General features: G+C 36.1%; 1 protein-coding gene across 1 annotated transcript in view; it reads left to right on the top strand.

Annotated features, from left to right (window-relative positions):
• The window catches only part of STT3B (STT3 oligosaccharyltransferase complex catalytic subunit B), a 50,119-nt gene that overhangs the window by 19,995 nt on the left and 6,707 nt on the right, over positions 1 to 23,417 (top strand). The window contains exons 2-12 of the mRNA XM_080611613.1: positions 2,667 to 2,775; positions 4,173 to 4,460; positions 6,372 to 6,437; positions 8,827 to 8,926; positions 13,705 to 13,803; positions 14,914 to 15,060; positions 16,416 to 16,464; positions 18,027 to 18,181; positions 19,936 to 20,147; positions 20,951 to 21,138; positions 21,633 to 21,804. Of these exons, the coding sequence (XP_080467739.1) occupies positions 2,667 to 2,775; positions 4,173 to 4,460; positions 6,372 to 6,437; positions 8,827 to 8,926; positions 13,705 to 13,803; positions 14,914 to 15,060; positions 16,416 to 16,464; positions 18,027 to 18,181; positions 19,936 to 20,147; positions 20,951 to 21,138; positions 21,633 to 21,804 (1,585 nt within the window). The remainder of the gene's footprint in view (positions 1 to 2,666; positions 2,776 to 4,172; positions 4,461 to 6,371; positions 6,438 to 8,826; positions 8,927 to 13,704; positions 13,804 to 14,913; positions 15,061 to 16,415; positions 16,465 to 18,026; positions 18,182 to 19,935; positions 20,148 to 20,950; positions 21,139 to 21,632; positions 21,805 to 23,417) is intronic.

Consider the following 23,417-nt stretch of genomic DNA (forward strand, 5'->3'; position numbering starts at 1 on the left):
TCTATAGTTTGGAGAAGAGGAGACTGCGGGGGGACCTTATTAGTGTATATAAATATATAAAGGGGGAGTGTCATGAGGATGGAGCCAGGCTCTTCTCAGTGGCAAACAATGATAGGACAAGGGGTAATGGATATAAACTGGAACACAAGAGGTTCCACTTAAACTTGAGAAGAAACTTCTTCTCAGTGAGGGTGACAGAACACTGGAACAGGCTGCCCAGGGAGGTTGTGGAGTCTCCTTCTCTGGAGACATTCAAAACCCGCCTGGACACATTCCTGTGTAACCTTATCTAGGTGTTCCTGCTCTGGCAGGGGGATTGGACTAGATGATCTTTTGAGGTCCCTTCCAATCTCTAACATACTGTGATACTGTGATACTGTGATCTCACAGTGAAAAAAATTAATGTACCTGTAGTATCACTAGTAATTTCTGCTGTAAAAACATGCCCAGCTGTCTCTGCATGCTTTTATTTGAGGCAAAAGAATCAATCACATTTTGAAGGAATGGGTTAATAAATTTATATCTATCTGTATTATCTATCTCTATTTGTATCTATATGTATTAGGAGAGACTAAATTCTTACCTAGTAAGTGGTAGAAAAATAATGCTGCTACATTGCATTTCAATTTTGAGTGGGAATTCATTTGTATGCTTATTTTGTAGGCTTAATGGGATCCTACCAAAGCACAAGACAGTTGTTCACATCCTTCTGAAGTCACTTATGAAGCTTTATTAGTTCAAAACACAAAGTGAATGTCAATATGTATTCTTGGATATTTCATTTGTTTAACTGATCTTTTAATGCTCTAAAAGTAAGCGTTAGTCATACTTTTGTAGACTCTGTGAGTCTGAGTTGTGATTTAAAAAGTTGAAAATAATCTATGTAGGTAAGAATCTTTCTTGTTTCCTTTTTAAAGTTCTAGGATAACAACACTGATTGGGTTTTCAGTGCAGTTTAGGTCTGGTCCGTAGCTGGCTGTATTGTACATGTCCTGTGCAACATGGAACTCCTGCTTTGTCTCATACCATACTGCAGGCACTTGACACTGAACAAATTAACGCTAGACCTTGCTATATTAAGATAAGAGGCTAATTTTACAGGTACAGCATTTCATAAATCACATTATAGTTGTCAGTTCAGAACTGGAGAATTAATTAATTTTTAGAAATCTAGTCAAATGGGAATAGTTGCAGGCTTATTATTACAACCAGTGTCACATTGCTGCTTGCTACAAAGATTTCTAGGTCGGAATGACTGATGTTTGTGTGAATTTTTTATATAAACATGGCTAATTACTTTTGAAAGTCCACAATTTTGTCAGTTACTATATCCCATATAACTGCTCATTTAACATGTAGGAGAGTGTTTCTGAAAACACCACACTTGTTTTTTATTTACTTATTTTTAATGTCAGTTGATTGATGCTGTGATAGTTTAGTCAGTGGAAGCATGCAAGTTTGCTGACATCTGGACTTGAATTTCAATTCTTTTTGTTCTTTCACTGAGTAGATGAAGAAAACTGCTCATGACCTCTGTGTGGTTGTACTTCAGATACACTGCTTGTAATGATTAAACAAGGAACTTGATGTCTCTTAGTCTTGAATTACATTAGCTTTATTCTGTTGAAATAAATTAGTTCAAAGTAAGCCTGTGATATTCTGGGAATCCTAGGTATACAGAAGTAGTTGATGTACTGTCAAAATCTGTGCTGGAAGTGATGCATGTTACTGATATAATTGGATACCTTCATAAAACAGATGAAAAAACACACGATCTTCTCGGGTCTTGAATACTAACTGTATTCAGAAGTCTTTCATGGTGGTTTGTTCGTCTAATCTGTTGACTGTTACAGTATTCCATTTTGTCATCTGCACTTCTACTTAACTAGTGTATATAATCTTTCATACTTCTTTCATGATTTGCACATTGTAACCTAAATTCTAATTAGAATATCTATTAGGAGGGTTGGGTTTGTGGATCTTGGTTCTTTCAGAAGTGGTATCTACCCAAACTTATCTAAACCTAAACTTTCTTCACAAAACTTTACAGTATCATACCCGTAGCCTTGTTAGTTTGGCTTTTAGATGATAATGAAAGAGTTGTAGTTTGGGGTAACATACCCTGCAGTTCTTACAGCAGTCTCATACCTAATCTGAAGAATTAATGGACTTTGTAATAGTTAGGTTTTGCTATCTGAAGTTCAAGAAACTGGAAAAACTTCATGCCGTGAAAGTGGAAGATTAATGCCTTGATGGCAATCCATCCATATTTTTTAATGGTATATGGGCAATGTGGAAGACTGAACTGAAGTTGTGCATGGGAGGGCTTTTTTTCTACAAGGAATTTCCTGCAGCAGAGTATGTACAAACTTTTAAGATGAACACGTAGATTTTGCATTGCAAAGAGTATTGTTGATTGGAAGAAGGGAATATGTAAGGGCCACTGGCTGTAGAAATGAAGAAGGTATAGTGGTTAACTGAAAGCTCAGTAATTTACTTTAAAACTCTGTAGAGATGACTGTTGTACTTACATACTAAATGAGAGATGCTGAAGTTTTATTCTCTTTCTAGGTCTTAGAAAACAGATGACTTAAGTTATGCTTAAAACTTAGGTTCTTGACCTTTATCTCCCCTCCACACACACCCCTTTTCTCATTTCTTTCTAGGTTTAACTATAGATCAACACATCATCTTGCATCCCATGGGTTTTATGAATTTTTAAATTGGTTTGATGAAAGAGCATGGTATCCATTGGGAAGAATAGTAGGTGGAACTGTAAGTATTGTAATAACCATAATAACTTAAAGATGACTTTGCACTTAGTTTTGTGAACTTCCAGTACAAATTTGACATTGATAAAGGAAGAATCTTAATAAAATATGCTTTTAATTTTCAGATTGCTTATTAACATTAATAATGCAGCTACCTGTTACTTAATGTGTGAATGTGCATTAAAACTTGTTAGTTATAGTACATACCATTTAAATGCATATAAGAAGTTTTTGTAACAATTTAGGTCACTGTTTTGGTATCTTAGAGATACTCGAGACTTTTTCTGTGTAACATATATGGTTTTTTCCGTACCTGTCTTGTATGAAGTAAAAACCCTTAGGAAATAGAATTGAAATGTTGATTGCATGTATTATTTTGCAAGTCACATGGAGTATTATGTTTTAACAGTTTATGTTGAAAAGCAGCTCCCAAAGATATATGCAAGAGAACATTCTTGTCAATTTAATTTAGTACAACTCCCTTCTTGGCTTTTGAAAAAAACTAAGGCAGATATATGCAGGGGAATATTCTGTCATCTGTTAATTTAATTCAGTACACCACCCTTCCTAGCTTTTGAAAGAAACTAAGGCAGGTGAAGTACATACTGACTTTTCTAGTACACATTGATTTTTCTAATGTTGATAACTGTGGGAGGGTAGAGTTTCTGTTAAGAATATTTTTAAAGTTCTCTGGTATTCTATGATGGGTTCAGTAGATTTGCTTTAAGTCTACGCTACCTTTCTTAGTTCATCTTAATTCAGTTTTATGGGACTCTATTATAATCCTTCATATCCAAAGATGTCTACTAATGCATTGCAAATATGTAATACTAAAATGACTGTCAGCTTTTCAGCTTGTTGATAATAAACCCTGTTGATGCACATCATCTTTCTCCATTGATAACGAGGTGAAAGAGCGACATGGTATATTTATGAGGAAAACAGATAAGGCTGGGGAATGTTGGGTTTCTTCTTGTTGTCTTAGGGTTTTGGGGTTTGTTTTTTACTTAAAGCCTTTTAGCTGGCTTGAAATTCTCCTGCAGACTTAGCTTCTTCTTCCACACCTTAACGACAAATTCTTCTCATTATATGATAAATGTCAGGCAAGAGAGGATATTATCTGTATGCTGCTTCTTCATTTGCAAATTTTATTATATGTAATTGTTAGCATTTGGATAAAATTTAAAGAACCTCTGGTATTCAGTAGTGTTGTCAAAACATGATTAAAGTAGTATTAAAATAATTCCATTAGCTTTACCTGTTCACTGTTTATATCAGCTTAAGAAATATCTGTTTCGTTGCAAATCATACGCAAATAAACCTACCATGATAGTTTTCCACAATAACCTAGTGGGCTTTGATGTTTTATTTTTGGTTTTTGTTTTTTTTTCCTCCATTTAGGTATACCCAGGACTGATGGTGACAGCTGGCCTTATACATTGGATTTTAAATATGCTTAATGTGACAGTCCATATAAGAGATGTGTGTGTATTCTTAGCACCAGTTTTTAGCGGCCTTACAGCTATTTCTACTTTCCTGCTCACCAGAGAACTGTGGAACCAGGGAGCAGGGCTTTTAGCAGCCTGTTTTATTGCCATAGTTCCAGGTTACATATCCCGATCGGTAGCAGGATCATTTGACAATGAAGGCATAGCTATTTTTGCATTGCAGTTCACATACTATTTATGGGTAAGTAATTGCTGACTCTTTTGCTTTGGAAAGGTTTTTTGGTTCCTCCTCTGACCAAATGACTGATTTTACTTAGAATCCATTGAATTATTTTCCTCCTTCTCATCCCTCTTCCCCTTAGCTCTTGATCAGGCAAGTACTGAGAAGTCACTTGATCTGAACCACTCCATAATCATGCTCTTTAGTTTGGTATGTAAAAGTACTGTTCAACTGAAGTATGTGTGTCCTATAGTAGTAATAGTCAAAATAATGATAAGTATGAATTTAAAGCAAACAGAACGGTTGCTTCTATTTTAGAGTTTGGAGGTATTAGCATCGCATGAGCATCAGACCTCACCTTCTTGTTTAGCTGGTGAAAACTTGTAGACTCTGAATATGAAGCACTTTGAATTGTCTTCTGAAGAAGCTTTTGACTATATAGAGGCTCTGGGCTTTGACTTAAGCGTCCAAGTTAAATATCCCAAGCTGTCCAGAGCAAGATACTAATATTGCTTGCATGCTTAAAAAAGAAATAATTAAAATTGACTGATGTCTTTTAATTAGGCTGCTTGCTAGTGCAACTTGTCGGTCACTCCGTAGTCTGTATGTAGAATTACATCTGTAATGCAGTTTTGTGTGAAGGAGTTCAGGCAAGCTGTAGCTTTTCTGGACTCTTGCATCTATTTTGGAAATATCACAAATAATATAACTATATTGTTAACTCAGCATAGACACTGTATGATACTTGTGCATTCCTTGAATGCATATACTTTTCTTTGAGTGTCTCCATATATGTACATGGTCATTACAGCTTTTCCCATGATTTTCTCAAGAGATCCACTTTTCATAAGTGAATGCATACTCAGCAGTTTTATTTTAGCTTTAGAATATTCAAACTTGGGATATTGTTGGTAGGAATATAATGGAAGGGAATACAAGTTTTTAATGATTGGTGTTACTTAATGCAGGATTTTAAAATCTGGACTTAGAATAAACTGCAGCTGCAAAGTTGTACTGTTTTATAACAATAATAGAATCAATCTTTGTTGTTGCTTTAAAACAGCTGAGACATCATAGAGATTATCTGTTCTTGTGGAACTCGTTTAACTAAACTGCGTAGTGCAGTAATGTTAGCATGATCTCTTGTAGTATTATGTGTGAATCAAATATAGATTAATTTTTTACAGTGAGGGTGGTAAAATACTGGAACAGGTTGCCCAGAGAGAGAGAGAGAGAGGTGGTGGATATGCCGTTCCTGGAGACATTCAAGGCCAGGCTGGATGTGTTTCTAGGCAATCTGATCTAGTTGAAGATGTCCCTGCTTATTGCAGGGGGGTAGACTAACTGACCTTTGAAGGTCCCAAACTATTCTATGATTACTTCCTAGCTTTATTTAATGTTGAGTTTTAATTCCTATTTTCCTACACCACAGTCACCACAATCAGTTTTGGACAAAATCGTATTCCTGGGCCAATTCATGGGTCCTGCTAAAGCTTTAGAAGTACCTGAATGCTCTCATTAACCTTAAGTCAGTTTTTCAAAATTCCAGAATAGCTCTTCTATGTATAATTACAGAGATGGATTTGATGCAGTTAAAGTAAGGTATGCGTAGTCTACACTGACAAAGTGGTATGATGTTTCAGAGAAAGTAGCACAGAGGTGTTGCAACTACTTTTCTACCTCAGATTATGAAGTAGAGAGTTGTTGCATTGCATTGTGCCTCTGCTTTAGCTAGAGAGATAGGTATAAGCTGTTCTGGTTGTGAATGAATTGCTCTTGTGGTTTGGTTTTATTATGGACATCAGTTCAGAAGCATACGAATATGACTTCATATGTGCTAAAGTTCTCTTGACTTTTTTTTTTTGAATGATTTTTTTTAAAATATTGTTCAGTATTTGATTATCATTCATAAATACTTGGTTATTTTTAAAGGTGAAGTCTGTGAAAACTGGGTCGGTCTTTTGGACAATCTGCTGCTGTCTATCCTACTTTTATATGGTAAGCCTTTTTTTTATATATATGTAACAGCTAAACTGAGTAGGGCTTACATAATCCATCTGTTAATGAAGAACAGGAGGAGATTTTAGTATTTGTTGGAGTCATAATAGAAAATTGTTGGTTCATATATATAAATATATGAGTAGCCTCAGTGATTAGATGATAGAACTTTATTGCTTACCTATGTCATTCCTTGCAGTAGCTTTCCATATAATTTGCATTAATAATTATTAATAATTATTAATAATTTATTTATTATTTATAATTATTGTATTAATTAATTATTAATAATTAATAATTATTAATACAAATAAATTGTATTTCCCTTTGGAAAAGAGTTTTGTTAAGATGCCATTCCAGACATTCTGCTTAGGTAAATTTTTAGGACAAAGCATAATTGTGGTTTGTTAGATAGTATTCACTTGTCTTTTTCTGATGGAATTAGTTATGTTTTCAGTTTAAGTTGAAAAGCAAATCACAATTTTGAGATAGTAAGTCAGTCCTTGCATAGAGGGGTTTGGGAACAGCTCCTTGAAAGAGGAATGGATATTGCATGGACTGACAGAAATTTTTCTTGATAAGTAAATCTGCTTAAAATATATATGTAAGTCATTGTGGTAATTTGACTCACAGCACTGCATTGCATTCCATAAGGAGAAGGCTTTTTTCCCTTGCATTTTTATTTTTAGCATTTCTTTGACTTCAGCAGCTTCTGCTTTAGATAGCGTTTTATGATGAGGAGGTAAAATAAAACAAAGCTTTACACTGAAGCAGTCCTTGTAGGAGTAATAGCATGTTTCCACTTTTTTTTGCCAATCTATGAAGATATCTCAGTTTTTTTAAAAAAAGCTCCAAAGTATATTTTCAGTTCAGTATGATCTTCAGTGCTTAGATTTGGTTTAATATTTTGATAATTAGAGGTGCATGTCTCTGGTCCATAAGAACTGTATGCTATCTGCTTCATTCAGGCCTTTCTCTAAATAGGACAGTGTCCTCATTGGACTTTTGTTCTTAATCTCGTCGGTCTTACATGTCTTCATATAGTATTTTCTCCCATTAAATAAACTTGCCTGTGTAAACCATAATACTTCATGCTAGTAAGACAGCAATATATGTCATGATAATCTGAAACAAGTTTCTAGAAAACTTAGACAAATTCTATTCTATTTGCTTCACATTGTCTGATCAGGTTACCCCAAATCTTGAAACACTAGGGTTTATAGTATTAGAATCAAAAAAACCAGTTGTAATTGGCCTCATCCTTACTTTAGAAACTGTTCTATGGAACATAGTAATTGGATTTCTTTTTGGATTCTGGGGCTTTAAAAAATACCTACATGAATCTAAGCCCTGAAGTACAATTGAAGTGAAAACCACCTTAGCTACTGTATTCTAAGAATGAAGACCTATGGTAAGCATGATGCATATGGGAGAAGTCTGTAAACTGTAGTTTGACAAGAGGATGTGGGTTGGAACTAGATGATCTCAAGGTCCTTTCCAACGCTAACTATTCTATGATTCTATGAAAATAGTGATTGTCTAGTCAACATTAGCCCTTTTAAATACATTAGAAATTTAGATAACACATGGTAATAGTAGCTCATTAAATCTTTATCTCAACAAGCAATCAGTGATGTTTTGTTAACATTGTAGTATTTCAGTTCTAAGTACATCATACTAGGGCTTCTCAAGTGCTGCTGTTGCTACAGGTTCACAATATCTATCATACTGTTGTACCCCATTCCACAGTACTCAGCCCTGCTTCCTTGTGCATCTACCCATTCCTTTTCTTTCCTTACACTTCAACATGTATTGACTCCTTTGCTCCAGTAGCTCTGCTCCCAGAGGTGTGTGTACCTTGCTCTCTTTCTCCTCTCTGGCTGGAGATACTGTTCCCTATCGCCAGCAAAAGGTGCGAAGCATGGTGCTAAGTTTGTGTGTGAAAGGAAAATCTTGGATCCTCCATGGGAGTCATACCACTGTCTTGTGTTGCAGACTTCACCATGGGGAAAACCCCCAGCATCACTTTCTTGTTTGCCAGCATGACCAGATAGCTTGGGAGGAGGAGGAGGAGATACAGGAAGGATAGCCTTGAAAATCCACCAGCCCATTTCAGAAGTCTTTGCTATGTGGGGTTTTTTTTGTGGATGAGGGGGAGGGGGAAGGGGGAGTTGGTTGGTTTGTTTGTTGGGTTGGTTTTTTTTGTTTTTTTTTTTTTTTCTTTCTTAATACATATTAAGAATGATCCTGGAGTTATTACTGGTAGTTCTGACTGGTTGTCTAGATGGAGTTTGTGTTTTCTTGTTAGACCATTAAGGTATATAAATCCAACATTGGCTACCCTAAGAATATGCAGATATTTTCATATTTCCCATTCCATTTCTTGTAGGTCTCTGCATGGGGTGGTTATGTTTTCATCATCAACCTTATTCCACTGCATGTATTTGTTCTGTTGCTGATGCAGAGATACAGCAGGAGGGTCTACATCGGTAAGTTTCGTTCATTTGAACCATCCTTCTCAAATACTTACGAGATATGAAATTAATTATACTGATGTGTTTTGTGTCAAGTGGGAATTAAGTAATTGCACATCAGGTTGCATTTTATTAATTTGATTACTGGTTATAGTCAGTTACTCTCTACAATATGGAAACAGAGTTAAGAAATAACTTCCAAAATTTCATATTTGTAGCTGCTAATTGATTTTTCTCCTTTTTAGTGCACTGAAAACAAAGTTAATTGGATAGTTTGATATTTGTAGAATCCTTCTAACGTATATCATATTTATTATGTGTGTGTCCATAACAATGTTTCATATTTTTGCCTTTTCTTAGTATGTTAAACAGTTGTTACTTCTAACAAGTTGTGCAGCAGAAATTATGCAAACATATACTATATTGTGATGTATATGAGACAAGACATAGGGAACTTTAAGCAGCCATGTATGTTTTATGTAACCTAGACTAGAAGGTACTGTAAGAGTATCCACTCCATGTGAATCCTCAAGATTTTATTGGGTTAATGGGTCAGCCTTCCTTCTAGTTTCTTAGGAGATGAACTTTTTAATTGATATGTCTGACATTTAAAAGTCTCTGTTTTTACAGAGCCTTTGGCAGTTAAATCAGTTGGGCATAGTGTAGTTGTGTGAATGAAATAAATAATAAGCAATTCAGGTGTTCAAAGGTTTATGAGTTAGCTAGAACATTTTTGATTACCTAATGTGAAATCTTTCCAATAGATACTTTGTGAACGTAGTATGAATTCAAGTGTAGTATCACAGAGCATTTCATATTTGTAAATGTTTTTATTGCCCATTTTAATGCTGTTTTATCTTTGTATTTTTAATTATGTTAATGGTTTTTTAATGCTTGCTAGAGAAATTACTATGTTTGCATATATATATATATTGAACCAATATACTATAATAATTTCTCAATTTACTCAACTTTACTTTTGTATTTTTGTTACCCAAACTATAAATATTTGTTTCGTGTTTCTTTGTTAAGCTATTTACGTAATTCAGAAATGGAAATTCTTAAAAAAAAAAAAAGGGGTGGGGATGGGCAGAAGCTCTAACCCATCTTTAATTTTTTATGTTAGTATTACTTCTTCATTGACCACTTCTTCATAGCTTAAGGTGAAAATGATTTATCTTGCTTTTAAAATTATTAAATATTTTCATTGTCCAGTATCTATGATGTAGGCAAGAGAAAATTAAATCAACTAATTATAAATTCCTGAAGCAAAGTGGTAAACAAACACTAAAGAATAAGTACTCTTGCTTTTTCACCTTTTAATGAACTAGTCTTTGAACTCATCTGGGGAAAATAGTACTGCAGGTTCATAAGAATTAAAAGTTTTGGCAGAGGTTTGTTTTGCAAATAGCTACAGTGTTTTGAGCTGTTATTGCCATTCAGCTGTGAGGGAGATGTGCTTCAGCAGAGTTGTCAGAATGAAAATGTGGAGCTGGGGGGGGTGAACTGGGGCTGTGCAGCTCCAGGGGGGACCTCAGAGCAGCTCCAGTGCCTAAAGGGGCTGCAGGAAACCTGGAGAGGGGCTTGGGACAAGGGCCTGTAGGGACAGGCCAAGGGGAATGGCTTTAACCTGGCAGAGGGGAGACTGAGATGAGCTCTTAGGCAGAAGCTCTTCCCTGTGAGGGTGCTGAGGCGCTGGCCCAGGTTTTTTTTTTTTCTTTGGACTAGATGATCTCTTGAGGTCCCTTCTAATCTCTAACATACTGTGATACTGTGCTGTTTCATTGCAACTGCTGGCATAACTTAAGATTTCATGAGAAGCCTTACACAGAGGCCTCTGTACATCTCACGTTTGTATGTAGTTTCTAGGTTTGTTTAACAGGATATTTTGTAAAACAGGCAAGAATATTCAGTCATTTCTGAGATGAAATTCAAGTGTGCTTGACTTCCAAACTATTCAAACAGAGAGAATAGTTTACAAAAGCTCATAGAAATAGGGAGAATAAAGATATTTTTGGAGTTCCTATGATAATTCAGTTTCAAATGTGCCTGCAGCAGTCTCATAATTCTTAAACTACCAAAGTGCAGCTTAGACTTTTGTAAACTACTGTCAGCTGACAGCAGCTGGTAAAATCTGCATCCATGTTACTATCACCAATAATTTTGGAGGTTTTAATGTCTATCAGTGCTCAATTTTATTTTAAGCTAGCATGAGCCTAGCTTTTGTAACAGATGAATGTTTAATCTAATGTAATAACATAAATGTAGAGAACAATATTTTGCAGCACCAAATTTTTAAAAGAAGTGATGGTTTCCTGCACTATTTTTCACATGGGTGCTCATACACCAAAAGGAAGGTTGATGTGACATGATCTGATATGCCTGGCAGTGTAATTCACAATCATTTAATGTGTAAAAAATTCCAAGAATGTAAAGTTTTTCCCAGTTTTAAAATACTTCATGGCTTGCAGGCAGGTTAATTTATCAGCCAGGTAGCTTCAGACCCAGTTGGCATCAAAGGTGATCATGCTACCTACATTTGAAAGCTTAAGCTGTGCTTTTTGTTTGTCTGTCTTGACAGTGGTCAGTATCTTTTATTCAGATATTACTAGCTTAATAATTCAGAAAAAGTCCTTATAATTCCAGTGTATTAGCAGCACTTGTATAGGAAAGTAACGTTTTTATTCAGATACAGGAGCCATCAATACTGTTTTCTATTATTGTATTTGGAGTTTCTCATGCAGTTTATCATATGTTTAAAAAAATAAATGGTTTTACATTTGGAAAGGTACCGATATAGATTTCTGTCATGCTTGAGAGATTTGGTAATTTCACTTCAACTTGATTTTTTTTCTTCTACATTTTTTTTAAGTTCTGTGTTCTTTCTGAACATTTAATAACAAAACACTTAAGGATCTTCCAGAATTAAAAACTTTATTTCAGTAATTCCTAGTTCTGTGTCTTGGATTTAATCATTTAAATAATTAGTAGGCATATATTTATATCAGCTACTTCAGTTCCAAAAATTAAGGTGGTGAGTGTTTATTTCTGATGATTGCAATCCATTAATTAAAAGTATTTGATCGTACTCTCTGGAAAAGTTTTTCAGTTGGTTCTTCCTGTATTTGCGCAGTGTACAGCAACTAAAATTGCCTGTGAAATGAGTTTATCCACAGAAGGTCAGAATGTTTTTGTTCCTGACATAGTGCAAGTTATATCCATGGGAGCAGCTTGCAGAAATCAAAACTAATTTCTTGGTTTTGCAAACACTGTACAATCAGTAGAATGTGAAGAAACATGGAAAGTTTATGATGATGTATCACCTTGATGTATCAAAGGTCCTAGAAAAAAATTGTTGCTGTGTAAATTGCCTTTTTTTTTCGATACCAGGCAGACAGATGTGATAGCTGTTTGAAGGAAGGTGGGAGTAAGGGAAGAGGGGGCACAAGGAAAGTGGTCATAGAAAATATAACAGTTGCAGGATCGGGCTTAAAAATGGTGATTTACTAACAAATGTGAAATGTAGTGATTTATGCCAATCATTGAACTTCCACAGGATGGCAGTGTTGTAACATTTTCATCGCAGAGTAAACGATTTATATTGTAATTAATTCTTCAAGAAATGAGCTTCCTAGAGTAAAAACGTATTTCAGTGACATAAGAGAGCATGTATCAGTAGCTAGGCCAAGTAATGCAATATAGATGCTTGAAAGAATACACCAGAGAAGACACGAAGTGGTTGGAAGTATCATCACAGTCACTTCTATGACTTTTGGAAATCATACAGTACCCTGGGAGCATAATCCCCCAGAGACACCACACAGGTGGTATGGAAACAATACCACTGGTAAATGGTGCACTCCCCAAACCTGTTCTCATGGAGGTTAGCAAAGGATTGTATGAGAACAGAAATCTCTTCATAGGATCAAGGCCGTAACAAAGACAATGGTTTACAATTTGTAGGAGCGTTTAAAAATCTGGGAGGTGGATTTTTACCTTTTGCCACTGAAAGAACAAAACTTCATTTGGACTTTTAAGGTGGCTGGTTACTTTAAATGTAATCAGACTCATGGCTGTTCAGAGCTGGTATTTCTGTCTTCGCTCCTCTTCTTCCTCCTGGAATACTGAGGACCAAAACCCTGTCAAAATAAAGTATATGAATCTTAGTGCATGCATAATAATAATTCATAATATTAATAATGTTCTCTACTTTTTGGAGGGTTATGCATCTCCATGGTTGATACAAATCCATTAATAAGTATGCTTAACATTAATTTTTAATTCTAATGCTTTTTAGTTTCTTGGCATGCATTTGCTTTCATATTAAAAAAAGAAGTGTACCTCCTTGCGTTTTCTAAATAGGTATGGACTCTTAAGAGGTTTTGCTTCTTTGAGTTCTCCTCGTATAAAAGGTTTCTTTAGTTACTTATTATCTGAGAGCTCTTTCCCATCCATGATCCTCGAAAACAAGATGGGAAGAGAAAACTACTTCCGAGCTTGAACATCTTAGGTAGATGGTTTGTTTCCCTCAGAGGAGACAAAACAGTGGAATTAGGAGCAATACTTTGCTGCTTCCTCTAAAATTGTGTGCAGTAGACAGGTTTCTTCTAGTCAAAGGAGAAAAAAGGAATTAGCATGGCTGAAATATTTAGAATTATACCATTTTGTTTCAGCATCACTGAAGTTGGTGGGAGGATGGACTCTGCTATGAAACCAATGCATTTTAAAACATATGGATTCATTTTCTTCCCACCTTTCTCTTCCTCCCCTCCCCACACTCTTTTTTTTCCTAGCATATAGCACTTTCTACATTGTGGGGTTAATATTATCGATGCAGATACCTTTTGTGGGATTCCAGCCAATTAGAACAAGTGAACACATGGCAGCTGCAGGTAAGAAAATTCAATGCCTGCTTCCAAACAGCCTGCTTAGCACAAGAAAACCTCAAGCTCATGAGGCTTTGTTTCTTTGTATTAGAAAGAACACATGCTAGCAAACCAAACTGTTAAAAAGAGGTACAATTTAGTGTCTGTAAGGAAGTTTTCTTTCCAATTGTCACATTATCCTTCTTTATATGAGTTAATGGAAGTAAAATGCCTCTATAATGCAGGATCAGTTACACATTCTGACAAGCACTTACTTTACACATTGGTAATTTCTGCTGTTTTGAAATATAATTTTGCCTTCAAGCACTGGAAAGCATTCCTCATTGGTAAACACAGCTTTTACTGAGCAGTTTGGGTTTAGAGTTGATAGGTTTTGTATTTTTTCAAAGTAGGTTAAATATAAATGACTTCAATTACTAATCAGGAGACTGATTTTTAAATAACTAATTTCAAACTTGATTTTTTTTTTTAATTTCTTTAAGGTGATTTTTCAATAGCTGTTAATAGACATCCTGATTTCTTGACAGCAGTAACCTCTGCTGAGACTGATAGTTTTATGTTTAACTGCGTACATTGTGTGTCATAGTTGAGTTTGTTAGATTCTTCAGGGTTTTTATGTGTAGTCACTTGCCAAAATGTATTTGGGACAGCAATTAGAGTATCATTAAAATTTAGCAGAAAATATTTGTAAAAATAGAGATTCCCCCACCTCCCAGCAATCTGAATATAATAGAAAAAATAAAGCTTATCAAACTATTTTTTTGCATCTGAATGATTTTGCATTTATTTGTTGAATAGAGTTGGAGTTTTCCTTTAGGAGTTCAGAACTAGTGAATTTCAACATTGTATACCTCAAAGTTGTTAAATTGAAGAAACACCGTGCACTTGAGTTCTATTTTCTTTCTTCTGCCACCTACCCCTATTTAATTTGGGAACAAAGGTGATGGGTATTGGAGCTCTTGATATAACAAGCAAAGTATGTTTTGGAGTGTATTTTCTCTCATTGCAAGTTTCTGTCATTCCAAGAAAGGTTATTTTCAGAAAGTGATTTCATACTAGCTTTTAGATTTGAGGATGTATCTTAAGTTTTAAACAAAAACTTTCCTCTCTCTTTAGGTGTTTTTGCACTGCTGCAGGCCTACGCATTTTTGCAGTATCTGAGAGACAGATTAACAAAGCAAGAATTTCAGACATTGTTCTTCTTGGGTGTCTCATTAGCTGCTGGTATTGTATTCCTGAGCGTCATCTATTTGACATACACAGGTAAATAAACCAGGTAAAAACCCCACCCAACCAACTAACCAAAAAACACTTTGTAACATCATTCCAATATTTTGGGTTTACCAACAATGCACATAATGATGTAAGAAGTCAGAGTAGGTGAGGAACTAACTATAGCCAAAGCATATTGTGAAGATACCTATAGTTAATCTATTCTGAATAGCATTGATGGTCAGAGTCAGTTTGCTTACTGAGTACTTGAGTCTGCTATCTGTAGGACTGCAATTAATCTGTAAAATCTACTTAATTTCTGTGGTTCAGCCTCCAGTCTTTAAGCCAGTTCTACCCAATCTCACAAGAACAAGCTTGTCTTTGCTTGATTGCCATTCCCAAGTGCCTCACTGCCATCTTCTGATTCTGTGATACACTTCCTTGGTAATCAACGCCATACATGCTTCCCCTGATGGGGGAAAAATAAAAAAGCAATCTTATTTTCCTAGCTATGTGTTACCCTTGCCAAAATTGACTTCTCTTTGATTTTAATTGAATTATCTTGCTGTGAACATAAACCACAATATTTAAATGTCTAAACTAGATACTAAACTAAAGCCTTCAGTCAGATTATACTAATTTTAAATACCGGATAGGGGGAAGACTTGCTGTGTCATGCACAAAGGCTTGCATAATCAATAAAAGGTTTTAACTTTTTTTTATTTCCACTTGTGTGTATGTCGTCAGAGGGAGCTGAAACAGCTGCAAGGAAAGTGGAAGTAAAACTTAAAATTAATCTTACTAATAACTTTTAATAGTAATTTTTATCTTTGTCCTGATAACGATACTGTTTATTATCATCTTACAATACTCAAGTATCTAGAAGCTTTGTTTTTTTAAATAAATATGTAAATCTTACCAGCACACCTAGTAGCAGTTTTGTATTTCATGTCACATGTATATCCAGTAGTAGAAAAACAATAGGAAACCAATGTTTCATTGAGTATTAGTGTTTTGGCTATAGATCGTTCCCAGTTTCCTGCTCAGGCATTTCAGAAAACTTGAATGCTTTCTCACTGATTATGTTTTCTTATACTTCTTTACATAGTATAGGTTGCTATCTGTCATATTTCTTGAGAAGTATTTTATTTATTATTGTATTGCATTGATTTTTGAGATGTGCTTGTCGTCATACTCAACATGTAGAATGTAAGAGTGTGTTCTTCTAAAACTAGCTTCATGGTTGGTAGACTTTATAGCCTGCCTAATACAGTAGGTCTGGTTCACGTATATTACAAGGTCAATGAAATTTCTTTGGGTTTGTGCTATAATTTGAGGGAGTAGTAAAATTACTGCATTTAAGTACCTAGGCAGCAAGAGGGTTTATTTCCTCTTCTCTTTTTCAGGTTATATTGCTCCCTGGAGTGGCAGATTTTATTCATTGTGGGACACTGGGTAAGTAAGGGTAAAGGATATAAGGATTTAGATATCAATAGCGTTCTACTGAAAATTAATAATATTTTGCTTTCCTCATCCTCAAATTGATTTAGTATTTCGGTCAAGGAGAATATATTGGTCTTTAATCAGTTATCTAAAGGGTATTTGTAGTAACCATTTCATGATCTTTGCCACCACTTCACTAATTTGTCTGTTAGGGTTCTTGCTTCTTTGGAAGTCTTTGAATATGTAGTATATGTTTTTCTGTATAGAATTGTAGTGCTTCTCAGCATAAAATAACCAGAAGCTTTACCAACACTTGAGGACACATTTAAAACCTATTAAGAGCCTTAAACTGAAACTATTTTCATTGCACAACACTGCACAAAATCGCAATGATGTTGCACATTATCTTGCATGTTGCCTGTTTATTATGTTCACACATCTGGTTTGTGTATACAGATGTCTACTCTGACCAATTCTGGTTTATTTATGTGTGGTTTCATAGGTAAAAACCCATGTTAGTTAATCTTTTGGTTTAGTTAACCTTTGAAAGTCCAATGTAGGATTCTTTAGCCAGCCAGGCGATAAAACTGAATAAAGCTGAAGATATTTTTCTCAGATAAATATATTTAAGGTGAAAATCAATGGGTAGACTTAAAAAAAAATAAAAACATTAAAAGCAGGGATACAAACTTCTGCAGTTCTGATTTTTTTCAAAGAAAAGTCCAGCTCATGCAGGATTCTGTACCAAGTCTGTAATACATGTAGTAGAATAGATATCAGTAAAGAAGTGTCTATATATATGTATATATAAAAGCATTAAACTTTTGAGGGCTTGTCTACATTAGAAAAACAGATTGTGTTAAAACTCACAATGCAGTTTTGAATGAGAACTTGATCTCAGTGAAGAAAAGGATGTGTGTTCGATACCTCACCGTTCCATCATGTAGCACCTCAGAATAGGTCTGTGTGTATGTTTGTCTTTAATATAGAACACAGTTTTGTCCTTGTCTGCCCTGAGTGTTTGACATGTTTAGCTGATATGTATTTGCAAGTGTAGACAAGGCCTGATGATTTTTTTTTTCAATATCTGAAAGAATGTGGGAGCTTCACACACTGTAGCTGGTCTGGTATTAAATACTGAACTTTCTGTACTAATAGTATGAAGGTATCCTGTGTAGAGGAGAATTTTTGAAATACAGTATTGAAAATCTGGGATAATTACTGGCATGGATGATTATCTCTTCAAAATGTAATGATGCGGCCTCCCTACCTGCCTGTTATCATTTTGGTGAATTTGGCTTCATATTTAGCTAGAATAAAACATCCATAATTTTCACTGTCTTAAGTAGTATGGAAATGATTCTTTATATTGGTGTTAAAATAACCCTATACACCAAATACTTCCTAAATAGAGTAAGACCTGGGGAAGTTTTATCAGCTTTCTGCTGAATAGAGCACTTGCCATTTTAACTTGAAATGCTTCCTTTGCAATGAGTTTCAGAATTCCTAATGTTTACAAGTTTTAATAATTTTATCTTTTCAAAATAATTTGAACTGAATTTTTTTTAAAAAAGGTATGCGAAAATTCACATCCCGATCATTGCTTCTGTGTCTGAGCATCAGCCTACAACATGGGTTTCCTTCTTTTTTGATCTGCATATTCTCGTGTGTACTTTCCCAGCAGGGCTGTGGTTCTGTATCAAAAACATCAATGATGAAAGAGTCTTTGGTAAGAGAAAATGTTTTAAAAATTGTTTTGAAAAAATCTTGCCTTCAGCTTGATTCTGTGTTGTATTTGTTTGCGCAGAGCTGGTACATGGCTTGTTCTAAGTGACGTGCTTAAAGATGATGATTGAAAGTTATCTGCACCCAGTAGTATTTAAAACCATTTATAAAAATGCTGAGATGGGTGAAACGGTGATGAAGTGTCATCCCAAGAGGTGGGATCAAGGTATTTGTTGGTACGGTTCTGTTCTGCAGCTGGAGCTGTGTGCTCTTCCTCATGCTGTTCTTCAAAATGTGCATCTGGCTACAGTACCACAGCACAGTTTGGCCAGATGAACAGCTCAGTGCAAAGGGAAAGTCCCTATCCTGTGCAGGCTGCAAGGCAGCCACCCCTTCCATGGGTGTCTAGCACTCATCCCTGTACAGATGATTCCAAATGCCTTTTCTTTCCAGATTTTTTTCTATCTTAAATAATGGAATCACTTGCTGTGGACCAAGTGCTAGATAGGGCACAAGCCTAAGCAGAGGTGTGGGGTCTCCCTGTGTCACTGACAGCAAATTGCTTGTTTCTACAAAGCTGTACTGTGAAAGCAGACTTCTAAGATTATGAATGAGGCTTGTAGGGATGTAATTTGGAGTTGTAGCCCATATGGAGGAGTGAAGAACACACGGGCCTTGGGCTTTTACAGGGCCAGGAGGCTCCAGACTAATATAGCTGCCTCTTAAGATTACCTAAGAGGTATGTGGGCAGTGGGAATGTTTACAGAGTTAAATCCAGTGACTGGAGCATTCTGCACTCTGTGGCTTACAATGTGTCCTTGTCAAGACTAGTGCTGGGCAACTCACTGCAAGCCTCCTACTGCTGCATCATCCATTTAAGTCAGCATAAAGAGATCTATGAATGAGAATGGAGAGCCATACTACTTCACTGTAAAGTAAAAAACATTTATGTAATGTAATCTAGTAAAGCAGTGTCCTTTGGTTTCCATGGCAAGTCTTTCACAAAAGTGTATTGTTAAGCTGTAGCAGACAAGGAATAACCACTACTACTTGGATGATAGATGTTCCTGACCAGTGTATACAGGTTTGCTTGTTTGGGTTTTTTTTGTTTGTTTGGGGTTTTTTTTTCCCTTCTAAGAAAAGTGTTTTGAATATTCTCTATTATTCTGAAAATCTTATTTGGGGGGTGAAGGGGAGCCACAGAGCAGAGATAATATCATTCAGGAAAACTTCCTTCAGAATAGGGCACACAATATTGTATTCTTTGTCTGTATGGAATTATAATGTAGACAAGCCCCCAATTTGTCCACCAATATCTCTAACTTAAATTAGAATTTGATATTTGCAAGAAATTCTAACGCTTCCTTTTGTTTTTCCAGTTCCAATAACTTGTTTGGTCTAGAGCTGTTTGACATTTTTAATAAAATGAAGCTGCCTATTATTCCAGTAGTAATCTTGGTGTGTGCTATTAAATCTCACTAATAATGTATCTTCTGACACACTGTTATTGAATATGAAAATGGGGTTGTGTATTGTTAACAGTTCTCCAGATGAATTTCAAGAAGGATTTGAGGTTTAAAAGGGGTAAATGTTAATTGAACTCTATCTGTAAATTAAAAAGCCATGAAATACAAGATGCACACTCAAGTCTATACACAGAGATGCTCAGTCTGCTCCAGAAGTAGTTTTATGGAGAGCATGTACATGTGCATTGAGTGTTATTTTCTAAATGACATCAGTAGATTTGTTTCTTCACAGTTGCTCTGTATGCAATCAGTGCTGTTTACTTTGCTGGTGTGATGGTTCGGCTGATGCTCACTTTGACTCCAGTGGTCTGTATGCTGTCTGCAATTGCTTTCTCCAATGTCTTTGAGAGATATTTGGGTGATGATATGAAGAGGGAAAATCCACCAATAGAGGACAGCAGTGATGAGGATGACAAAAGGAATCCTGGCAACTTGTATGATAAGGTGAGTGGATGGAACAAAAGTTAGAAATCAGAAAACAGCTTGGTTTTTACTACTTCCCCCAACCCCCCCCCCCCCGCCCCATCTTTGGTCAGAATATTTTAAATGCCACTAAAGGTTTGAATCACTAGCATTCAAATTCAGAGCAAGTACTGATGTTATTAAGTAAGGTGTAACTGATGTTCTGAAAAAAAAATTTGTCAGTGTAGAAGTGGTTCCTCCCAGCTTGATCAGTGATGAGCCTAAAGGCAGTGTACAGGTTTGACCCAACTTTCTATAGAAACAATGACAGACAGTTGCTCACTCTCCTCAACTACCTATAGCAGTTCTTTGTCACTGAATGTTTCCCTCTTGTATTTCCTCTTAAGACATGGTGAAGTTGAAGAATGCTATATTTTATGAAAAAGTGTTTCTATTCATAAACTTGCATACTCTCTTCATCATGAAGAAACTGCTGTTAGCTACTGATTATTTTACCTCTTAGGCTTTGTTATACTGACCCTGACCGTGCATGAGCTTTGGGTTTCTCCTTTCTCCTCACAGTACATATCTGTGCATTTCTGTTTTCCACCGTGCCCTGTAAAAGGGCATCAGCATACAGCCAAACCAAGGAAGTCATGTATTTGCCTTCACATAATAGAGCTTTTCTCTTCTGAAAGAGGCTTTCAAGGAATTATCCATTTCTACAAGTTAGCTTTCTAGTATCCTGTAGCATTTATGGGGTGCATGTGGTGAAGAAAAAGGCATGGGTTCCCCTCTCAAGGGTGATACCAGTTACCGTAACAGATATATTTGTGTTTGTTTAGGCAGGCAAAGTGAGAAAACATGTATCTGAACAGGAAAAAACAGAAGAAGGACTGGGTCCCAATATCAAAAACATTGTTACTATGCTGATGCTGATGTTGTTGATGATGTTTGCTGTTCACTGTACCTGGGTAACTAGCAACGCATATTCCAGCCCCAGCGTTGTTCTCGCTTCCTATAACCATGATGGGTAAGTAAGGTCTACAGGTCTGCAAATAATTCTGCTTCCTTTGCATTAGTAATTTGCTGTACCTTCTTCCTATTATGTCATGGCAGAGTTGTCATCTGAATAAAAAATTGTTAATACTCTAATTTTAAAAAAGATACATCTTCTGGAATATTTAATGTAAATCATAGAATCGTAGAACAGTTAGGGCTGGAAAGGACCTTAATACATAAAAATAATCCTATCCAAAGCCAATAAAGATGATGGTTAAAAAAAGCTTGAGTCAACTGAGAAAGTGTTTTTGTGGCTGTAAATGCATTTAGTCACATCTTCAAAAGTAGTTTAGCTTCTGGCTGCTCAGCTGTCGGTGGGTTCAAGCTTACGACTGCTGGTGACTTAATTGCTCAAAGGGAGCCAAGCGCATAAGAAAACCTTATTTGTGAGCCCATATTTGTCATGGTGTTGTTAGTTTGTTGCTAGTATTTGTGTTGATGTGAATAAAATTAACTGTTTTCCAGCACTCGGAATATCCTAGATGACTTCAGAGAAGCATACTACTGGCTGAGACAAAACACAGACGAGCATGCCAGAGTGATGTCATGGTGGGACTATGGCTATCAGATAGCAGGAATGGCTAACCGGACAACCCTGGTTGATAACAACACTTGGAATAACAGCCACATAGCCCTGGTAAGGGTGGCAGTTTTCTATGGAGTGGAAACACCAAAATGTTTAAATTGCAGTCAAGTATGAAATTGTAAATGTTTCTTGACAGATAGTATTACGTTAAGGAAAAATTCCATAGAGTGGGAAACACAGAGGTGGAAGGAACTCTATTTTTTTACATTTACTAGAACTCGAGTATAAATTGTTTCGGGGCTGGAAGGGATTGATTTTGCTTTTGGAGTTTCCATTTTGTTTACTTGTAAAGTTTTCAAAATTTCCACTTTGGTTTCTCTTCTTCCTTTGTGGGAGGATAGACAAAAGCTGATGTAACCATTCCCCTTCTGATTAGCGCTATGACAGCTTATTTGTACCACTACTTTACTGGCACTATTCAAATAGGGATCATTTCAGTTCAATAAGGTCTTTGCTGGCTGCATGTGAAAGCTGGCCACATGAAATTGCAAATTTTCAGGCATCTTGGAAGTGTTGCAGATTTGATGCCATTCTGTCTTCTCAAATTTGCAGTTAGACACAACATCTAATTTCTTTCTCTTCTGCATAGTAAGTTTAAGCTTTATGCATGTGCTTAAAAGCAGGGTATGAGCACTGCCTATGGTTACAGGGGCACCACCTTGGGCAACTTAAACTTTTTTCATAAACAAAAGAATGCTCTATTATTGTAGTTGGGCTGCAGTCTTTCTAGGTGGTGTGTCACTGTGACATCGGTCATCAGTGGCTGTTTCTTCCCAGTAGATTAATGTGCTGCATGGGCAGAATGGTGGAAGGGCTTGAGGAATGTAGTAGGGTGGTTTGTCTTGTGTCAGCAGCTAGTACAACAGTTAGACCGACTTGGTCTGCAGACAAGCAGCATTCCAAATCAACAAATTAATCTGTGCTTTGGAGAATACAAAGTCCTGCAAAAAATGTGTTGTGGAAGGGGGGATCATATTTACATGCTTTTGTAGGGGCAGAGAACTCATATCAGCTGAAAGCAAGCTTGGTAAATTGTACTGTTGGTGCTAATATTGGTCAACAAGCCTTCCTGTGTACTGTAAGGCACTTCATTCTTATTTTGGTTGTTAACCTGACAGCATTAAATATATTTCGATGGAGATCCAACTCTGATAGTTCTATGTGCCTCCCTCTTCTACACATGGTAGAATTGCACATACTATATTTAAACCCACAATCTGTGGATGTCCCTGCAGGGCAAGGTGCATTGTGTGAACAGAGAAACTGGGGGAGTCATCTGTATTGCTTAGGCGCAGTAACCATACACATTGCAGCAATTAGCAGTAATGGGCTTTAATAAAGAATTCTCACCAGCTGGTGCTGTCAGGTTCCCTTTCAGAATAAATGCTCCATAAAGGGGGGGCCCAAGCAACAAACGTGTGTTGTGGTGAATACCTGAACTTTTATGCTCTAAATGAGGCATGCCCCAGAGGTGTGTCCAGATGACTTCCTCCTGCACAGAAGTGGAAATCTGCCAAATAACTTCACATTGGTTAGGATAATGGCCAACAACCTGAGATTCTCACTCTTTTGACAAATTGCGGCCTAAATATAGTGTTTCCTAATTACACTTGTAACTGAATGTTACCGATTTGGATGGAATATTATTTATATTGTAGTTACTT

Source organism: Psittacula echo, assembly GCF_963264785.1.
Source record: "Psittacula echo genome assembly, chromosome: 2".
Classification (NCBI taxonomy): domain Eukaryota; kingdom Metazoa; phylum Chordata; class Aves; order Psittaciformes; family Psittacidae; genus Psittacula; species Psittacula echo.